Genomic DNA, 18,470 nt, shown 5'->3' on the forward strand with positions numbered 1-18,470 from the left:
CCAACCAGTCCCAATGAGATGAACCAGGTACCTCCATTGGAAATGCAGAAATCACCCGTCTTCTGCATCGATCACGCTGGGAGCTACAGACCGGAACTGTTCCTATTCAGCTGTCTTGACATGTATTTATTTATTTATTTATTTATTTATTTATTTATTGAGACGGAGTCTTGCTCTGTCACCCAGGCTGGAGTGCAGTGGTGCTATCTCGTCTCACTGCAACCTCCACCTCCTGGGTTCAAGTGATTCTCCTACCTCAGCCTCCCAAGTAGCTGGGATTACAGGCACAGAACACCACTCCCAGCTAATTTTTGTATTTTTAGTAGAGAAGGGGTTTCACCATGTTGGCCAGGCTGGTCTTGAACTCCTGACCTCAGGTGATCTGTCCACCTCAGCCTCCCATAGTGCTGGGATTACAGGTGTGAGCCACTGGACACAGCCACACACATCATTTTATATATTATTCATTTAATATCAGTCACAGTAGCTTTTGTTAGTAGCAGACCAGCAAGAAAGTTCCAGTTTGCATTAAATATTCCCATTGGAATCCTAATGTATATTTTAGAGATTATTGCTACTTACTCTTACTTTTTTAGGCACCTTGTTTTACTTATTTTTTGGTAGATGTAGAAAATTGTATGGGGTACTATATGGAATTAGAGAAGTTGGAAATGCCTGCTATTTTAAAGAGCTTTCCAACTTTGCTGGTAAGCGAGAGCAGGATAGGAGGTTGGGACATAGATATTTTTACAGATACAAATAATTACTAAAATTGGCATGGTTTTTGAAATAAAATCTGTAATATTTTGAAATCATCTTCATATTCTTTACATTGCAGAGACTGAATGCCCAATGAATGCTATTTAAATTGTAAAACAATGGGAAATATTTTATTTATAATCTATTTATTTACTGTAAATTTTAAATGTATTTAGTATCTATATATGTTTTCCCAAAACTAAAAAAGTTACTAAGTCTCATTTTTAGAAACCAGAGATATGTAAACATACATACACATATGCACACACGTACATTATTTTGTAGTTACCTGACTAAAGGTAAATTTACACTTAAATTTATTTTTGAGGAGCTTATTTTTATTTATGGATTTGATTTAAACTCTTACGGACTTAATGAATATACATTTACTTTTATTTTCTTTTTTATTTTAACAGTGAAAGAAAGTATGTGTTAATACTGTGTCAACAAGGATAAATGTATATACGTCCTTGACCTTACTCTTAGAAATACTGAAGACACTAGGACAGTTTAAGACCACTTAGCAGCCATTACCCATACAATGCTTTTACAAAATTCCTTAAGACTTGAGCCTACAAAAAAAAAAAAAAATCATAATATTGATTCAATTCTTGTAATATCAAGTCTACCACTTCAAGCATGCGGATTCCTGACCCACTTATAAGTATTAATAATTGCAAAGTAACCCTGATAACTCCACCTCAATGGAAAACACTGATGTGTGTGGTCTTACCGTCAGTTCCCAGCTGCCTATAAATCATGTTTTCAAGATCCATTAATAGAAGGCTCATAGGGAAGTTCCTATATCCTATTTATGGAAGTACAGAATGTTTTGAGATTGGAAGGTCTAGCTGTAAAATAATGCAGTAAAAATTGGGCTTGTGGAGGGGGATTCTTGCAGTGAGTCAGAAGGCAGAACTTCTTTCATGGCAGAAATTGTTCCCTGCTAAGCAATTGTGTTAATACTATAATAAACCACCACATTTGACTGATAGCTCAGACTTCATAGAGTTTGGGGAGAACACATGCTTAATGCAGAGGATTCTTCGTAATTATCTTTCCATTCTTGATGCTTTGAGGCTTAGGAAATGTTTGATTCCAGAAGTAAATATAGAACTGTTTTCATAGAGACCATTCTGTCTGACATGAGTTGCATGGCCTCTGATCATGTTTGATAACCAAATTATTATCTGTCGCATACCTTCAGTGGATCATACAAACGTGCCTAATAAAAGATAATGTCATTATCAGCAAATTTCTGTCACCCGTGATACAAAATAATCTTATAATACGAACATACTATAACCTATATAGTATGTCTAATAAAATATACATATAAATGTATATGTCTTTTGGCTAATGAACGTAATTTAGTGAAAATTGGGTATTAGAATTTTGAAACATATTGCTTAAGAAAACTAACACTACAAATGTTCATCATTAGATCCTTCTGTGTTTTTGGGAATCATACTTCAAATTGATTATAATCATTCCCAGTCACCCTGCCTAAGAACATCTAGTGGTTCTGTAGTACCTGCCTAGTTTTGACTTTTACCAACCTATTTGTCAAGATTTGACTCCCACTGTCACCATTTTTCCACCTCCTTTTCTTTAAATGATTTTTTGTTTGGTTTGGTTTTCTGGGGTTTTTTGTTTGTTTGATTGGTTGGTTGGTTTGTTGGTCTTTTTGTTTGTTTGTTGTGTTTGAGACAGGGTCTCACTCTGTTATCCAGGTAGGTGTGCAGTGGTGTGAGCATGGCATACTGCAGCCTCAACCTCCTAGGCTCAAGAAATCCTCCTGCCTCAGCCACCTGTGTAGCTGGGACCACAGGTGCACACCACCACACCTAGCTAATATTTTTATTTTTTGTAGAGATGAGGTCTCACTGTGTTGTCAAGGCCTGGTCTTGAACTCCTGGCCTCAAGCGATCATCCTCCCACTTCAGCCTCCCAAAGTGCTGAGATTACAGGCATGAATCCTACCTGCTTTTCAAATAAACAGTTCCCCTGTCATTAATGCATTTCACCACCTCCCCATCTCCAGATCTCCACATTTTAAAATATTTCTGTCCTTCAAGGATGGCTTAGAGCAAATATCACCTCCTTCAGGAAGCATTTCCAACTGAAATTATTCTTTATTTTTTATGATACTCTTTTAAAAAGGTAGAGTTCTATGATTCTACCTTGTATTATAGGGGAATAATATATACCTCTCTATATACAATATATAGAAAGGTAATAATATATATCTCTATATATAATATATACCTCCATAATACAAGGTATATAGAGAATATATACCTTATTTTCTCTTCTTAATCAGATTGTAAGCGCCTTAAGGACAGAGTCCAATTAGTATTCATTTTTGTATTTGCCTAGCAACCAGCACATTTTCTTGCACATAGCAGGTACTCAATAAACTGTTGAATCAAAATGAATTAAATGGAATTGTATGTTACTCATTGTGTGTTGATTATTTTGTTTTGAATTCATGTTTTCTCTCTCTTCAAACCATTTTAATATACATTAGAATAATTTTACAATACTGAAATATCAGTTCACTTCTACTTTGAAGGTTTTTTTTCCCACCTATATTCCTATTAGCATGGTCATACTTCACATCACCTTTATACTTGAAAAAAAAATCTCATTTTTGTCTCCATTTGTAAATGCCTAACATTCAAACTGTTTTTATATTTAACTGAATTCACAGAATTGAATGTTCTGATGTACATTAAAATGACCATCCTTCTATTCATCAGATGTAATTATATGTAAAAAATAGTTCTTAATTGATTGCTATCAGATTCTATTTCTGTATTTTATGTAATAAAGAACTATCATAGAATTGTTTATAATCTATTTCTGTCATACTTTTGGCCTTTAAACTGTTGGGTTCCTCCTGTTTAGTCCTTGTCTCCAAAGAGCTCTGTGTGATGGTTAAAAATTATGGCTGCATACAAAATCAAGTTACAGGCATAGAATACTTCACCTGACTGAATTAGTGACAGGTTTAAGATTGAATTTCATTTTTCCCTCTTTTCTATTGCTGATCACATTTCTTTTTAAGGCTCAAAAACTTTCCTTTCTCTTTATATATGAATAGATAAATATAGGTATTGCTAAATACCTCATCGATAAGTTCTTAGTGAATTGGCCTCACTAAAGAAACATGCCTTGAACACATTTGTTGTAATTCCTAGAATAGAGTTTTGCTTTTTTAACTTGAGACAATTATCTTAAAATAGTAATTCATGTGTGTCAAAGCTTTTATTTCAACACTATAGTAAACCATTTGACCAAAACTATAAATTGTACACATTCAGTCACATAAACAGAGAACTATAAATGAGCCATATGACATCTTCACAGCCTCTGACAGAGAAATATTTTATTGTATTTTAGTAAGAGAATATTATTTTTCCAAATTTTCTGCACTTAACAGCGAAAATTTCATCGCTTTAATGTGTATAGTTTTCTGAACTAAAGACATAGCATATTAATTAAATACTACCTTGAAATCCAAGTTAGTAATTTATCTAAATTGGAGATGATTATTGGGGAAAATTTTTTTTAATAGTTTGACTCTTTTATCCAAATATTTATTCCAGATTGTATCTGCTGTACAGTATTGTCATCAAAAGTGCATTGTTCACCGTGATCTTAAGGTAAGCTTCTGATTGTAATTTTTAAAAAAATCTTTATTATTAACGTATGTTTAATAATAATATTAGAGCTGTCTTATTGCCTAACTGTGCTACTAGACACTATACAAGTAGTTAGTTTTTGATTCTCACAGCAGCTTTATGAAAGGTAATATTTTCACTGAGCAAATGAAGAAAATATAAGTGAGAAGTTATCTAGCTTTAGAGGTTAGAGGATTTGATTCACTATTAATTAGTTTGCTTTAATTGCATAGATATGGAACTTTATTCCCAGCCAAAAGTGTGGGACCTCAGACAGAAGCAAAGTCAGAGCACAGACCCATGTTTCCCTTACATAAGAGACAGTATTCACACTCTACCTTAAAGCTCAAAGAACTAAGGAAAGTTTTAAAACATTTTTATGAACACTAAATGCGTATAATAGTATAATGAGCATACTTTGGAATAAGAAATGTGTAGTTAGTCAATAAATGGTTGTGCCACATAGATTGTTTAAAAAATGAAAGTGGAAGGACCCTGGGCTAAAATGTTTACATGTTTTTTTCCTTTTTTCTCTAATCTTCCAAGTTTAATTTTCATTGTCCTGTACGTAAGAGTCTTATTTTTCTTTTTCACTTTTTTCCTCATCACCTTTATCAACTACTTGCACCAGTTTGGGTTATGTTTGAATATATTATCCTAAACAGTTGTCAAAAGTCAAGTCTAATTCTGTATTTTAGCTTCATTTTTCAGAGCTTATGAATTTTCTGTTGCTCCCAATTTTTCTATTTCTTGATTTCCTTCCTTGGCTATTTTAAGGGGAATCACTTCCATGACGAATGAGAAAGAAAAGAACTGTTCCCCTGCTTCTGTGTTTAACTCCCAGTTTATCATCTCATTTCTTATATGAAAAAAATCTGCAAAAAATAATAATGTTCAAAACCTTGTGTTTTCCCTCCAGTCCAGTAGAGAGAGTTTTCCTATACACTCCTGGAAGGAGACCTCAGAACCCCTTGCAGCTCTTCTCTTCTGAGGCAGCTTGGATACTTTGATATCCATCCAGACATTTTTAGAGAAAGTCCAGCTTGCTCAAAAACAGCTTCAGAAATTTACAGTGACCAGGCCCTTACATCAGAACATCAAAATAACCTGGTTTTGTCACAGTTCAAAAATGTTACAATCTATTATAAATTTTTCCAAATGTATGTGCTTTTATAGTATTTATGTAATAAATGATACCCCATTTTTATTGTATATTTTGGGTTCTAGGTGTATCTGCATTTTCCAAAATAAAATGAAAACAAATATCCCAAGCTAGTATACCACAAAAAAGAAGAAAAGAAAGGTTGTGGCAGGTAGGGAGGGAAGAGATATATGATGGGCAGAGTGCTTGACTCTTATGATTGTTGGACCTTGTAGTAATATAGAGAAATCTGATTTTTGTTTTAGTCAAATTTTATTTCTTTTTGAAACCTGATAAAACACATCTACAAAGTAACCTATACCTTTGTTAGTCTATCCATCCATTGTAATAGAGTTTGAAATAAAACATGTACAAAAACAAGTCCTTTATTGAATTGCTTCTGTTTACAAAAGGGACATGTAAAATATTGTCTTTGAGTGATTCTGCTTTAGGATTTTGGAAAACCATCTCAAAACATGGAAAATTCACTGCTTTCTATGTAAAATATACGTCAAGAAGAGAATCTAGTTTTAAAACAGCAAAAAGAAGCTTAAAACAGACAAGATATAATAGAGGCTGTATTTTTTGGTCATGTTTTACTGAAACAGTAGTTTGTTAAGGAAGCATTCTATAAGAGAGGACAAAGGAATGAATTAGTAGTCACAGAACCCCTGACAGGCAGTTACTGTAGATATACCTTTGAGCCTAGCATTAACCAACAATACCCTATTAAAATAGAGCTCCTTTGGGTAATCATGTTGGTTTAAGGCCAAGATGGATTAGTATTGTGCTCTTTAGAGTAGGTCATACTAAGGTACACTTCTAGGATGTTTCTGACTATGAGGGAAAAAATGAGTTTAAAATAACCTATGAAAGAAAATGGGTTTTAAATAACCTTTCTTAAGTAGTTGCATATATGCATATAAAGAGAGCTTTCCTTTTATAGCGTTAAAATTTAGTCTTATATAGATGTAGTTCAGAATGCATTGAAGTACCATACTGGGCTTCTAAATTTGATACTACATTTATAAATGAGAGACGAGATGTAAGTTTGGAAGCTAAAACACTTTTAACGAATATTTTTATTTTATGTAGGCTTTTTACATTGTTCTTTTTATTATTTTCCTCTTAGGCTGAAAACCTTCTCCTTGATGGTGATATGAATATTAAAATTGCTGACTTTGGTTTTAGTAACGAATTTACAGTTGGGAACAAATTGGACACATTTTGTGGAAGCCCACCCTATGCTGCTCCCGAGCTTTTCCAAGGAAAGAAGTATGATGGGCCTGAAGTGGATGTGTGGAGTCTGGGCGTCATTCTCTATACATTAGTCAGTGGCTCCTTGCCTTTCGATGGCCAGAATTTAAAGGTATCAGCTAAATTTTATATTAATGTTTTATCCCCAAGTATGATTATTTCAAAAACCAGTTACAAGTGCTTTCTTTCACTTTCATTAAGGAACTGCGAGAGCGAGTTTTACGAGGGAAATACCGTATTCCCTTTTACATGTCCACAGACTGTGAAAATCTTCTGAAGAAATTATTAGTCCTGAATCCAATAAAGAGAGGTAGCTTGGAAGTAAGTAAATTTTTATACTCCAAATTTAAATTTTAACAATTAAAATATTCCAGAAACTGAAGAGCATTTTTCTCCAATGTTTTCTTAGGAAAATTGCCAGATTATCTAATCTGCCTGTTGTTTAGAGGTAGGGAAAATGACATGACTTTTTTTCACTATTTTTTTCACTTTCAAAAGTTGCCACAGTAGCTGTCTCTAAAAACTATTATTTCCTCTTTGTTCTGTAGTGCCATGTTAAATTAAAACAACACAAAAATAGAGGTTAAATCCACTTTTAGTTAGAGAAGGAGGAAAACGTAGCCTCTGTCAGAAATTGCGTTGTCGAAAACAGAAACCTTGTTTTTAGTAAGTTCTCAATAAATATTTCAAGGATAAAAGAAAATAGTGAAAATTCTAATCTAGTGAATATTTCACAGCTATATCTGACATTGGTATCTAGCATTTAAAAATGCAATAGAAACCTCTCAACTTTAGTAAAGAAAATTTACAAATATTTAAGTAGAACATATTGGAAACAGGCATTTCATTTCTTAACACATTGTTGTGTTGCCTACATACATTCCATATATGAGGTTATTTATAATAATAGACACCATTATAAATGGACTAAGTATGTTACAGGCAAGCAAGTTCACATAACCAAAATGTCTAGTATTTTTTTTCTTCTGGCGCTGCAGTTAGAATAATTTATTTCTTAAGTATTTTGCCCATCTGTTTTTAAGAATGATATTTTAGCCTTTACTAACATAATTTCAGAGATTCAGCATGCATTATTCACTAGTACTTTCTGTCTTCTTTTATTCGCCTTAATAGAAAGGTAGAGAATTCAGAGAATTAACCTCATATAAACTGTACTTTTTTAGTGTAGCAATGGGGCTTTCTGGCACGGACTTCATGCTGCTTAGGAGGCAGCCTTATAGTGAGCCATCCCTGTGTACAGAGCTCTCAGGTTAGTGTGGGCTTTGTAATTTTACTTCCACAAATATTTTTCAGTAGAAGATACAGCATGTTTTGATGGAAGTTAAGGGATGGTGACTTCCACTGGGAAATTATTTTAAATGCTTTGTGTCAGTTCATCAATGATAAGGATTTTTTTACTGAATTATTTGTTTAAATGGTATTAGTTATATCTTACAAATTTTGTGGGCTTTTCCCCCTTTTTGGGGGTAAAAAAATTATGATAGTAATGCTTTAGTAGAGAACATGTACTATGTAATGCCCACTTTTATGTCACTTATTTTGAAAGCTTTCCATCATTATTCATAGAAGAATTAGGTGAAATATTTAAAAAGCTAAAATTCTTGACTCTCATATCAGTTCTAAAATAATGAACTTTAGAGAACATGTCTTGTAATCCTGCTTTGTGACTTTTATCGTAAGAACCCCACTTTACTTGAGTGTCACTTAATAAAATGCCCAGAGTTGAAGCAACAGCTTAGCTAATGAGCAGAGCAAAAAGAATATACAAAAATTATTTTGGGGGAATAGATATTACAGATCTCTGTGGACAGTAGATAAGATGTGCTGATGCCTTAAAGATGATTAATTTATAGTAGCCAAACACATTAGTCTTTTATCATTAGTATTAAAGTGTTGAGGATTAAAATAGTAGAGTGCTTTGAGTTGAATTTAAAAGCCAAATTTTTATTACTGAAATATTTGATCATCAGAAGCTCATTCCAACATATTTCAGTATAGTCTGCAGCTTTCTGTTCCAGCTTACCAAAACAAAGTTTTTCAGCTATGAAAACACGAGTTCCTACTGGAAATATTATCATAATATTATAGATATTACTATGCAAAGGCTGATTTGCTTCACAGTTCCCAAAAATGACTTTCCAGGGAAACTTGACACCATTTTTTTAAATAGAAATATTTCTTATACCAAACCTTAAGAAACTCTCCTAGAAATATTGGTGACTTCAAAAATCGTTAGTCTTCACTTTTATTTTTCCAACCAATTTTATTAGCATTACAGTAAAAAATCTGTAAAGTTTTTTAAAGCCATTTTCAAAATACTCAATCTGTATTATGTAAACATAACATTTTATGTGTTAGTAATGTTTTATATCATGTTCCATTTTTTTTTTAACCTTAGAAGATTTTGATATGCATTCTTGCTTTGTCATAAGAATGCACTCCTTTGTTTTTAATAGCTGTGTTATTCTCCTTGGGTAACATATCATAATTTATTTAACTATTCTATGTTTATTGCACATCTGAGTTGTTTCCATTGTTTTTGATAAAAGCAATGTGGTATACTTTTTTCCCCTTTGGGATATATGCTTAGATAAATTCTTCAGAGTGGAATTACCGGGCCATAGGGTGCAAGTGATCAGATAGCTCTTTTATCATTGCCAAAAGATGTGTGTGACCCAAGGCTTTTGAATGTACCTGTTCTCCATAGCTTGATTCAATATTGGATATAAATTCTAGTATTTGATGCCTTGCTTTAATTTGTATTTCTTTTATTAGCAATAAAATGGAACATTTTTAATGAATAGTTTGTGCTTCTTCATGTATAAGCTCTCAGTGTCTTTTAACTACTTGTCTTAAGGAGTCTGGTTAAGAAGCCTCATAGATTGGTACCAACTTTGTATATTTTAATATAAAATATTTTTCTGGTAATTTCCACATTTTGAAAAAGTGGAACATCATGAATGTTTTTTCAGTGTACTTTAGTGTCATGAATTATTGATTAGAGTATCCTCTATACTTTCTTCACTATATATTTTTCTAATATTGAAATTTGATTTAGAGAATCTTACATGGTTGCTTATCATTTCAAACTTATTTAACTTACCTTTCTGTTGCTACCAGACATAACTGTATATTTTATTAAAATGTTTCTTAAAGACTCCTAAGTTAAATGCCTTATTTATCATCTGTGAAAATAAAAATTAATGAAATTAGTTTCACATTCTACTAGCCTATGGTTTGTTTCTAGGCATAAGCAAACAGTTATATAATTTTTTCAGGTTATATATGTGAATGTTGTCAGCTCTTTCTAATTGTACTAGTCTGGAACTTCCATGTGTGATACTGTCCTCATTATGATTTTAAAAGGATTTGTGCTTTATGTTGTACACTATTGTTTTTTAAACCCATTTATTGGAATATTGGTATGTCTAGATTTTTTTATTAGAAAGAAACTGAAAAACTTTTCTGCTTTCCCTGTTCTGTACATGTTCATTCATTTTTCCAGTCTTTAGCCAAGATGGACTGTATTACCTTTCAAAATAATGCAAAATTTGAGCCTGAAGCAAAGCTCCTCTTATTACCCTCTCTTTGTCATCATTGGTCCTCCAAAAAAGTGTTTATTTTGACTTTTAATACTTAATTTTTCAGCTGTTACTAAAATAATCTTTACAGTCTTGTTTATGTCTGCCAAGTGACAGTAAAGCAAAAAAATCAATTAATTCATAATTTTTTAATGAAAGATTTCTGTTACAAATTCAGAAGCATATAGTATGTTTTACAAAGGTTGAAATAATTTAAGTAAAATTATTTCTGTCTGGCCATTCTAAATTCCATATTTTAAAAATGTGCACCTAAGGCCACGCTTGATGGCTCAGGACTGTAATCCAGATACTTTGGGAGGCCAAGGCAGGCAGATCACCTAAGTCCAGGAGATCGAGACCAGCCTGGGCAACTTGGAAAAACCCTTTCTCTACATTAGCTGGGCGTGGTATCACACATCTGTAGTCCTAGCTACTCAGGAGGCTGAAGCAGGAGGATTGCTTGAGCCCAGGAGGTTGAGGATGCAATAAGCCATGATTGCGCCACTGGACTTGCAGCCAGGATGACAGAACAAGACCCTGTCTCCAAATAAAATAAGATAAAATAAAATAAATGTGCACCTAAGTATAGAGTGTATATTTCCCATAGCTAGTTTAATTCATCTGATCAATTGTTTTGCTAATATAACTCTCAGGCAGTCATTTATGTTCATTGGCACTGATGGCTAGGGTAAACTTTGTTTTGTTAATTTTGGAAGTTTTTTTGTCCTCTAGTTTCTCATGAGATATATGAAATGAAATCGGAGTGGATGAGTTTATTCAACTAATTTCTGTGTCTAGTGCAGTTTGTTGGCCTAGTTATTTATACCATGCCTGAAACCACCCAGACTAGGGTTACGTGAGCTCTCTCCTGTCATGCAGTACCTCAGTTTTCTGGTAACGTTTCTCCCTAGACTTTTAATGTCAATTCTTTTGGTTACCATGAAAGAATTTTACATAGGCATGAGGTTCACACAACTAAGGGCAGGTAGTCCATATCTCTCTTCCCTTTCATGTATCCATTCTTTGTTGCTTTCTATGCTTTATTTTTGGAAAAAGACCCTCAGATTTTGAATTAACAGAGTTAAACCCCACATCTTCCCTTTCTTAAGGAGATCTTCTTTCCAACCTTTATTTTCCGTTCTGAGATTACTTTTATTCTGCTTTGAAATACAACTGTTGTTGTGAGACAAACTGCTAAGCAGACTCTTGGTGATTCCCAGTGACTAGAATAATAATAATAAAGGGAAACAAAACTGTTGATTCTCTCATTGCTGCCCAATTCTCTTTCCTTATCACTGCATTTTCTACTTTTCCTGACTCAACCTAGCCTCTAGTTTTATGTGAGAATTAGCAGTCAGTCCTTCTGTGTCCACCTATTGTTTTTTTTCCTGTGCTAATTATAAAATGTAGTACAAAATGTATTCTTTCATTGTATATGATTCATGTGCTTAGTAAAAGAAGGGTGCCTCCTCACTGTTCCTCACATCCTTCTGCCATGACTTTGCACCATTCCAAATACTGCTTATATTTCAAATCAGTTTACATCCTGTCCCCTTACGGTTCCTTCCCTGAAAATCCCAGCCCACACTTCGAGTTGTTCTTTTGGTCTTTATTAAAACTCACTGCTAATAGCACAACTTTAAATAGTTAATTCTATTGTGTATTCAAATAGTTTTGGCTGATGCCTGTAATCCCAGCACTTTGTGAGGCCCAGGCGAGCGAATCACCTGAGGTCAGGAGTTTGAGACCAGCCTGGCCAACATGATGAAACCCCGTCTCTACTAAAAATACAAAATTTAGCTGGCCGTGGTGGCGAGCGCCTGTAATCCCAGCTTCTGGGACGCTGAGGCAGGAAAATCGCTTAAACCCAGGAAGTGGAGGTTGCAGTGAGCTATCGCACCACTGCACTCCAGCCTGGGCATCAGAATGAGATTCCATCTCAAAAACAAACAAAAAAATAGGCCGGGTGCAGTGGCTCACGCCTGTAATCCCAACACTTTGGGAGGCCCAGGTGGGTGGATCACCTGAGGTCAGGAGTTTGAGACCAGCCTGGCCAACATAATGAAACCCCATCTCTACTAAAAATAGAAAATTTAGCTGGCCATGGTGGTGAGCACCTGTAATCCCAGCTACTTGGGAGGCTGAGGCAGGAGAATCACTTGAACCCGGGAAGTGGAGGTTGCAGTGAGCTGAGATTGCACCACTGCACACCAGCCTAGGCAACAGAATGAGATTCCATCTCAAAAACAAAAAAAAAAGTAGGCTGGGTGCAGTGGCTCACACCTGTAATCCCAGCATTTTGGGAGGCCCAGGTGGGCGGATCACCTGAGGTCAGGAGTTCAAGAGCAGCCTGACCAACATGGAGAAACCCCATCTCTACTAAAGATACAAAATCAGCCAGGCATGGTGCCCATGCCTGTAATCCTAGCTACTTGGGAGGCTGAGGTGGGAGAATTACTTGAACCTGGGAGGCGGAGGTAGCAGCGAGCCGAGATTGTGCCACCGCACTCCAGCCTGGGTGACAGAGCAAAACTCTGTCTCAAAAAAAAAAAAAAAAAAAATTAAAAAAAAATTTAGATTTCATAAGTAAATCTCATTTCCCCAAATAACAGATCACTTTTAAGGGTTTGATCCATGTATATATTTATTCTGACAGGAACATGTGGATATGAAATGAGCAACAAATAAATGCAATTTAACTGAGAAACATCGGAAAATTATCTTCATTTTCCTTCTAATTGCTTATTTCTCAGCTATCAAATCTGCTATTGCTCCTATATTTCTTGCTTAATTTATAGAAACCCTATTCTGCCAGTCACCTGATTTAAAATTGTCAGAACCCTCTTACATTCCATCAATTCCCTCAGAACCAAAATGAATCTTTTCATCAAGTGCAATAGATTATGCTTCTGGTTTCTTTCTTCCATTTCCTCATGTCTAGTTCAGTCCTCTGTTCTCTTTCCTGGACATTATAACAACTTTGTAAGGTGTCTTCTTGTTGCTAATCTCTGGATTCTGTCTTACCCAGGGATCTTGTAGCAACATTATTTTAAAACACTACCTTGTTCAAAAACAGGCATCTGTAGTGAGAAAAAACAGCACATAAGGCACAGCCTTTGTCCTCAAGGACTTTAAATAACGTGGAGATAAACCTATACACAACTAACTGTAATCAAAGGTAGAGTTTAATAATAGTAACACTAGGATATAAGCAGAGTTCCATGGGAACACAGGAGAAGGACAGATAAGTGATTAAGATGAGGTTTTATTCATTCAGTTTACAAATACGTACTGACCATTTAGTGCTGGGTACTTTTAGGTGTTGGATATGCAATATTGAACAAACCAGACGTGCATCACTCTTTGATTGGATTTATGGTCTAATGGTGGAGATACATGATTAACAGGTAAACCAAAATATTACATAACAACAACCTTCATTCAATTGTAGGCAAAGATCGGGGTGCCATGAAAGAGAGTAACAGAAAGGGCCCAGACTTTATGTGGTCGTTTTGAAATAAAAAGGAACTTAGGTGGGAAGATGGGGAAAACATTCTAGGCAAATATCTTTGTCTTTTATTCCACTGAGAAAATACAAACCAAAAGTCATAAGTACTCTTCACTTCCCATTCCCATACCTTAAACATTACTGTTGAGACGAACTGATGAGAGGGACGGGAGGCAAGCAAGATGACGCAGACACAGGGCACCAGGAGGAAAGTCTGTTACTACCAGGTTGGGGATGTTGGAAGTTACTCTTATAGACAAGGCCATCCAATGAAGCCTCACCAGATCTGCATGACTTATAATTTGCTGCCCAACTATGGTCTCCACTGAAAAATAGAAATCTGTCACCCTCACAAGCCCAGTACTGAGGAGATGACCAAGTACCATGGGGATGACTACATTAAATTCTTGCGCTCAATCCATTCAGATTACATGTTCGAGCTCAGCAAGCAGATGCAGATTCAACGTCGGCAAGGACTGTTCAGTATTTGATGGCCTGTTTGAATTCTTACAGTTGTCTACTGGTGGCTCAGTGGCAAGTGCTGTGAAACTTAATAAGCAGCAGATAGACATCGCTGTGAACTGGGCTATGGGCCTGCACCATGCAAAGAAGCCTGAAGCATCTCTGGCTTCTATTACATTAATGACATTGTCTTGGCCATCCTGGAACTGCTAACAAATCACCAGAGGGTGCTATATATTGACTTTGATATTCACCACGGCAATGGGATGGAAGAGGCCTTCTATACCACAGACTGGGTCATGACTGTGTCTTCTCCTGAGTATGGAGAGAACTTTTCAGGAACTAGGGATCTACAGGATATTGGGGCTGGCAAAGGCAAATATGCTGGTAACTACCTGTTCTGAGATGGGATTGATGACAAGTCTTATGAGGCCATTTCAAGCTGGTTGCGTTCAGAGTAATGGAGATGTTCCAGCCTAGTGCAGTGCTCTTACAGTGTGGCTCAGATTCCTTATCTGGGGACTGGTTAGGTTGCTTCCATCTGATCATCAAAGCACATGCCGGCCTGTCATGGTGGCTCATGCCTGTTCTCAGCACTTTGGGAGGCCGAGGCGGGAGGCTCACTTGAGGTCAGGAGTTTGAGACCAACCTGGCCAACATGGTGAATCCCCGCATCTACTAAAAATACAAAAATTAGTCAGGCATGATGGTGCACTTCTGTAATCCCAGCTATTCAGAAGGCTGAGTCATGAGAATCACTTGCACCCTAGAGGCGGAGGTTGCAGTGAGCCGAGACTGCGCCAGGGCACTCCAGCATGGGGCACTCCAGCATGGGGAACTGAGTGAGACTCCATCTCAAAAAAAAGTGGCGGGGGGTCCATGCCAAGTGTGTGGGATTTGTCAAGAGCTTTAACCTGCCTATGCTGATGCTGGGAGGAGGTGGTTCATCATTTGTAATGTTGCCTAGTGCTGGACCTATTAGACAGGTGTGGCCCTGGATACAGAGATCCCTAATGAGCTTCCATACAGTGACTACTTGGAATAGTTTGGATCAGATTTCAAGCTTCACATCAGTCCTTTCAGTATGACTAACCAGAACACGAATAGTACTTGGAGAAGATAAACAGCGACTGTTTGAGAACCTCAGAATGCTGCCCCACACACCTGGGTCCAAATGCAGGTGATTCCACAGGATCCGTCCCTGAGGAGAGTGGCGATGAGAGTGAAGAAGACCCTGACAAATACATCTCGATCTGTTCCTCTGACAAACGAATTGCCTGTGAGGGAGAGTTCTCCGACTCTGATGAGGTGGAAGAGGGTGGCCACAAGAACTCTTCCAACTTCAAAAAAGCCAAGAGAGTCAAAAGAGGATGAAAAAGAGAAAGACCTAGATGAGAAGAACAAAGTCACAGAAGAGGAGAAAACCAAGGAGGAGAAGCCAGAAGCCAAAGGGGTCAAGGAGGAGGTCAGGTTGGCCTGAAAAGACCTCTCCAGCTCTGGCTTCTTGCCAAGTCCCCCGCCTTTCTCCACCAACACCTCAGATTTTATACTTCTATTTCTCTGTGTATTTATAGGAAAATTTATTAAATATAAATCCCAGAGACTAGACAGAAACCAAGGCCTTGAGCCCAGGGCAGCTATGCTGGGTGAACTCTTCTAGGAGCTGCCTTGCCACTCATCCTTCCATCCTTCCCCAGTTCTTAACTTTGAGCCATAAAGAGTACCAGGTCTGGGTGAAAGGGATACTTTTATGCAACCATAAGACAAAATCCTGAAATGCCAAATGCCTGCTTAGTAGCTTTGGAAAGGTGCCCTTACTGAACATTCTAGAAGGGATGGCCAGATCTTCAAGGGTCTCCTGTTCTTTTCAGGCTTCTAATGTAACATCAGCCATTTTTAGATTGGCTCTGTTCTCATACCTTCCCAGTGGCTTCAAGTGAGCCGAGAAACTGACACTGCGTGCCCTTTGTCTTCCCCTAATTCTGCAGGTGGAGGTTGGTGGTCTAGTTTCCTTTTTGAGATACTGTTTTCATTTTTGAGACTCTTTGTAATAAAATGGTATATTTCTATACAAAAAAATTAACTATTTAGACCCCATGTCTCCCCACTGCCTGTCATAGTGGAAAGATGTCTTTTCTCTTGTTGAAAACTTTACTCATCTGTTTGCTGGATTTGGTTATCTACCTTCCTTTTCAGTATCTCACCCCTTCAAAAAGGCTCTCTCTTCTGTAACCAACTGAACCTTGTCTCTACTGACTCCTTTTCCTCAGCTTTTATACATACTTGAATCTTGAATCTCCTCCACTAAAAAAGGCATCCTTCAACCCGGTAATCCCCTTTCAGTGCTGCCATCTTGCTCCTCCTTTGTAGTGAGCCCTTTTGAAGAGTATCTACATTTAAACCATCACCCATTCCTCACCAATCCATTTACCTTCTGGTTCCTAATGCCACCACTCCACTAAAACTTCCCCCAGCAAAGTCCCCCATCTCTATTGCTAAACACACGGGTCACTTATTTAGGTGTCACCTTATTTGACCATTTGGCCATATTTGACAGGACAGCAGTTTCTCCTCTTCGAAGAACTCTTTCGTTGCCTTCCATGTCATGCTCTGCGGGTTTTTCTTTTTGGATTTCTTTTCTTTCTAACCTTTAAGTACTAGTGTTCCTTGAGGCTGTACTCTGAGACCTCTTCTATTTATTCTTAACACTATTCATTCTTCCTGGAGAATCCCACCCACCCCACAGCTTTTATACAGCATCCTCTGTAGGCTAAGGATTCCTAAGTCTCAATCCCTAGCCCAGATTTCTCTTGAGCCTCAGAGTAAAGTATCAGAGTAATTACAGTACATGTTTATTGAGATATCCCATAGTGCCTCAAACTCAGCTTAAGCTGTCTAAAACCGAGCTCCATCTTTCTCCATCCATTCTTCCCTCTGTGCGTTTGATATCTCAGTGAATGATACCAACCTCTCAATTCAGTTGTCTGAATAAGAAATTTGGGCATTGTCTTCAATTTCTTCTTCTTTTCATCTCTCCCCCATATCCAGTCATGTAGATATATGGATATCCATCCTTCATAATCATGAATTGTGATTATGAAGTTCCATAAAACTGCATAAATCATTAAGTTTTGTTCATTTTTACCTGCAAAATATTGAAAATGTCTTTTGTTTCCCTATTGCCATTGCGTACCTTTAAATTGGAGTGTCATCATCTCTCTCCTAGATTTAGCTGAAGCCTCTTACATGATTTATGTGCCTCTAATCTTGAACCCCTCTAACTCACTCCCTACATACTGGCCAGAGAGACTTTTCAAAATCATACCATTGAGAGATAACCATTACATGCTGGTTTTGCCTGAGGGCGTCTTTACACCTGCATTTTCTCTCCTGGTTCTTTGTCTTCCTTCCACTTCCTTTTTGCATGATTAACCCGTATTTATTCTACCTGAATCTAACTTTTTACTTACTTAGTATTCTACTATTTATTAATCTTATTCCACTTGTTATTATTTTCAAACTTGTAATCTTAAATTTGAGAACATCAATAAGGACTTAAATTGATTTGAGGAACTAGAAGTATTTTGTGTCTAGCTCATGTTTGTTATTTTTCTTTTTTGTCTTTCTCATTCATTATCATAACAACAAATGTCCAAAGAACTCCCATTAAAAAGTAATGTGTTAATAAAAGGACAGTCAGATTCCTTTGTTTGTACTGATACGTGTGTGGAGGGGTAGGATTTGTTATGGATTTACTTTATATATGCTTAAAGACTTTTAAGCATCAGCTGAGCTACTACTTCCGTATGCCTTCCTTACTTCCTCTGCTTGTGCAGCTGTAGAATTGAATCAATAAAGGTGTCAAGGAGTAGATGGCTGGATTGGAGCTTGATCAGTATGGGAGGAACTGTGTGTACTGTATAACTGTCCTTAAGTAGTTCAATATGTTCTCTGAGGGTTTTCTATGTATTCACCTTCCAACCTAGGAAATTCTGCCAACAACAAAATTTTATTTCTACAGATGCTGGTGCCTGACTCTTGCCCAGGCTTCCGTC

General features: G+C 36.6%; 1 protein-coding gene and 1 pseudogene across 4 annotated transcripts in view; both read left to right on the forward strand.

The window, feature by feature from the left end:
- Positions 1–18,470, forward strand: part of MARK1 (microtubule affinity regulating kinase 1) — a 142,788-nt gene that overhangs the window by 89,151 nt on the left and 35,167 nt on the right. For all 4 annotated transcript variants that reach the window (XM_015115877.3, XM_015115885.3, XM_015115881.3 and 1 more), the window contains exons 7-9: positions 4,371–4,427; positions 6,719–6,955; positions 7,045–7,164. In XM_015115877.3, the coding sequence (XP_014971363.2) occupies positions 4,371–4,427; positions 6,719–6,955; positions 7,045–7,164 (414 nt within the window). The remainder of the gene's footprint in view (positions 1–4,370; positions 4,428–6,718; positions 6,956–7,044; positions 7,165–18,470) is intronic.
- Positions 13,995–15,935, forward strand: LOC100425498 (histone deacetylase 1-like; annotated as a pseudogene).

The sequence above is a fragment of the Macaca mulatta genome, chromosome 1 (assembly GCF_049350105.2).
Source record: "Macaca mulatta isolate MMU2019108-1 chromosome 1, T2T-MMU8v2.0, whole genome shotgun sequence".
Lineage (NCBI taxonomy): Eukaryota > Metazoa > Chordata > Mammalia > Primates > Cercopithecidae > Macaca > Macaca mulatta.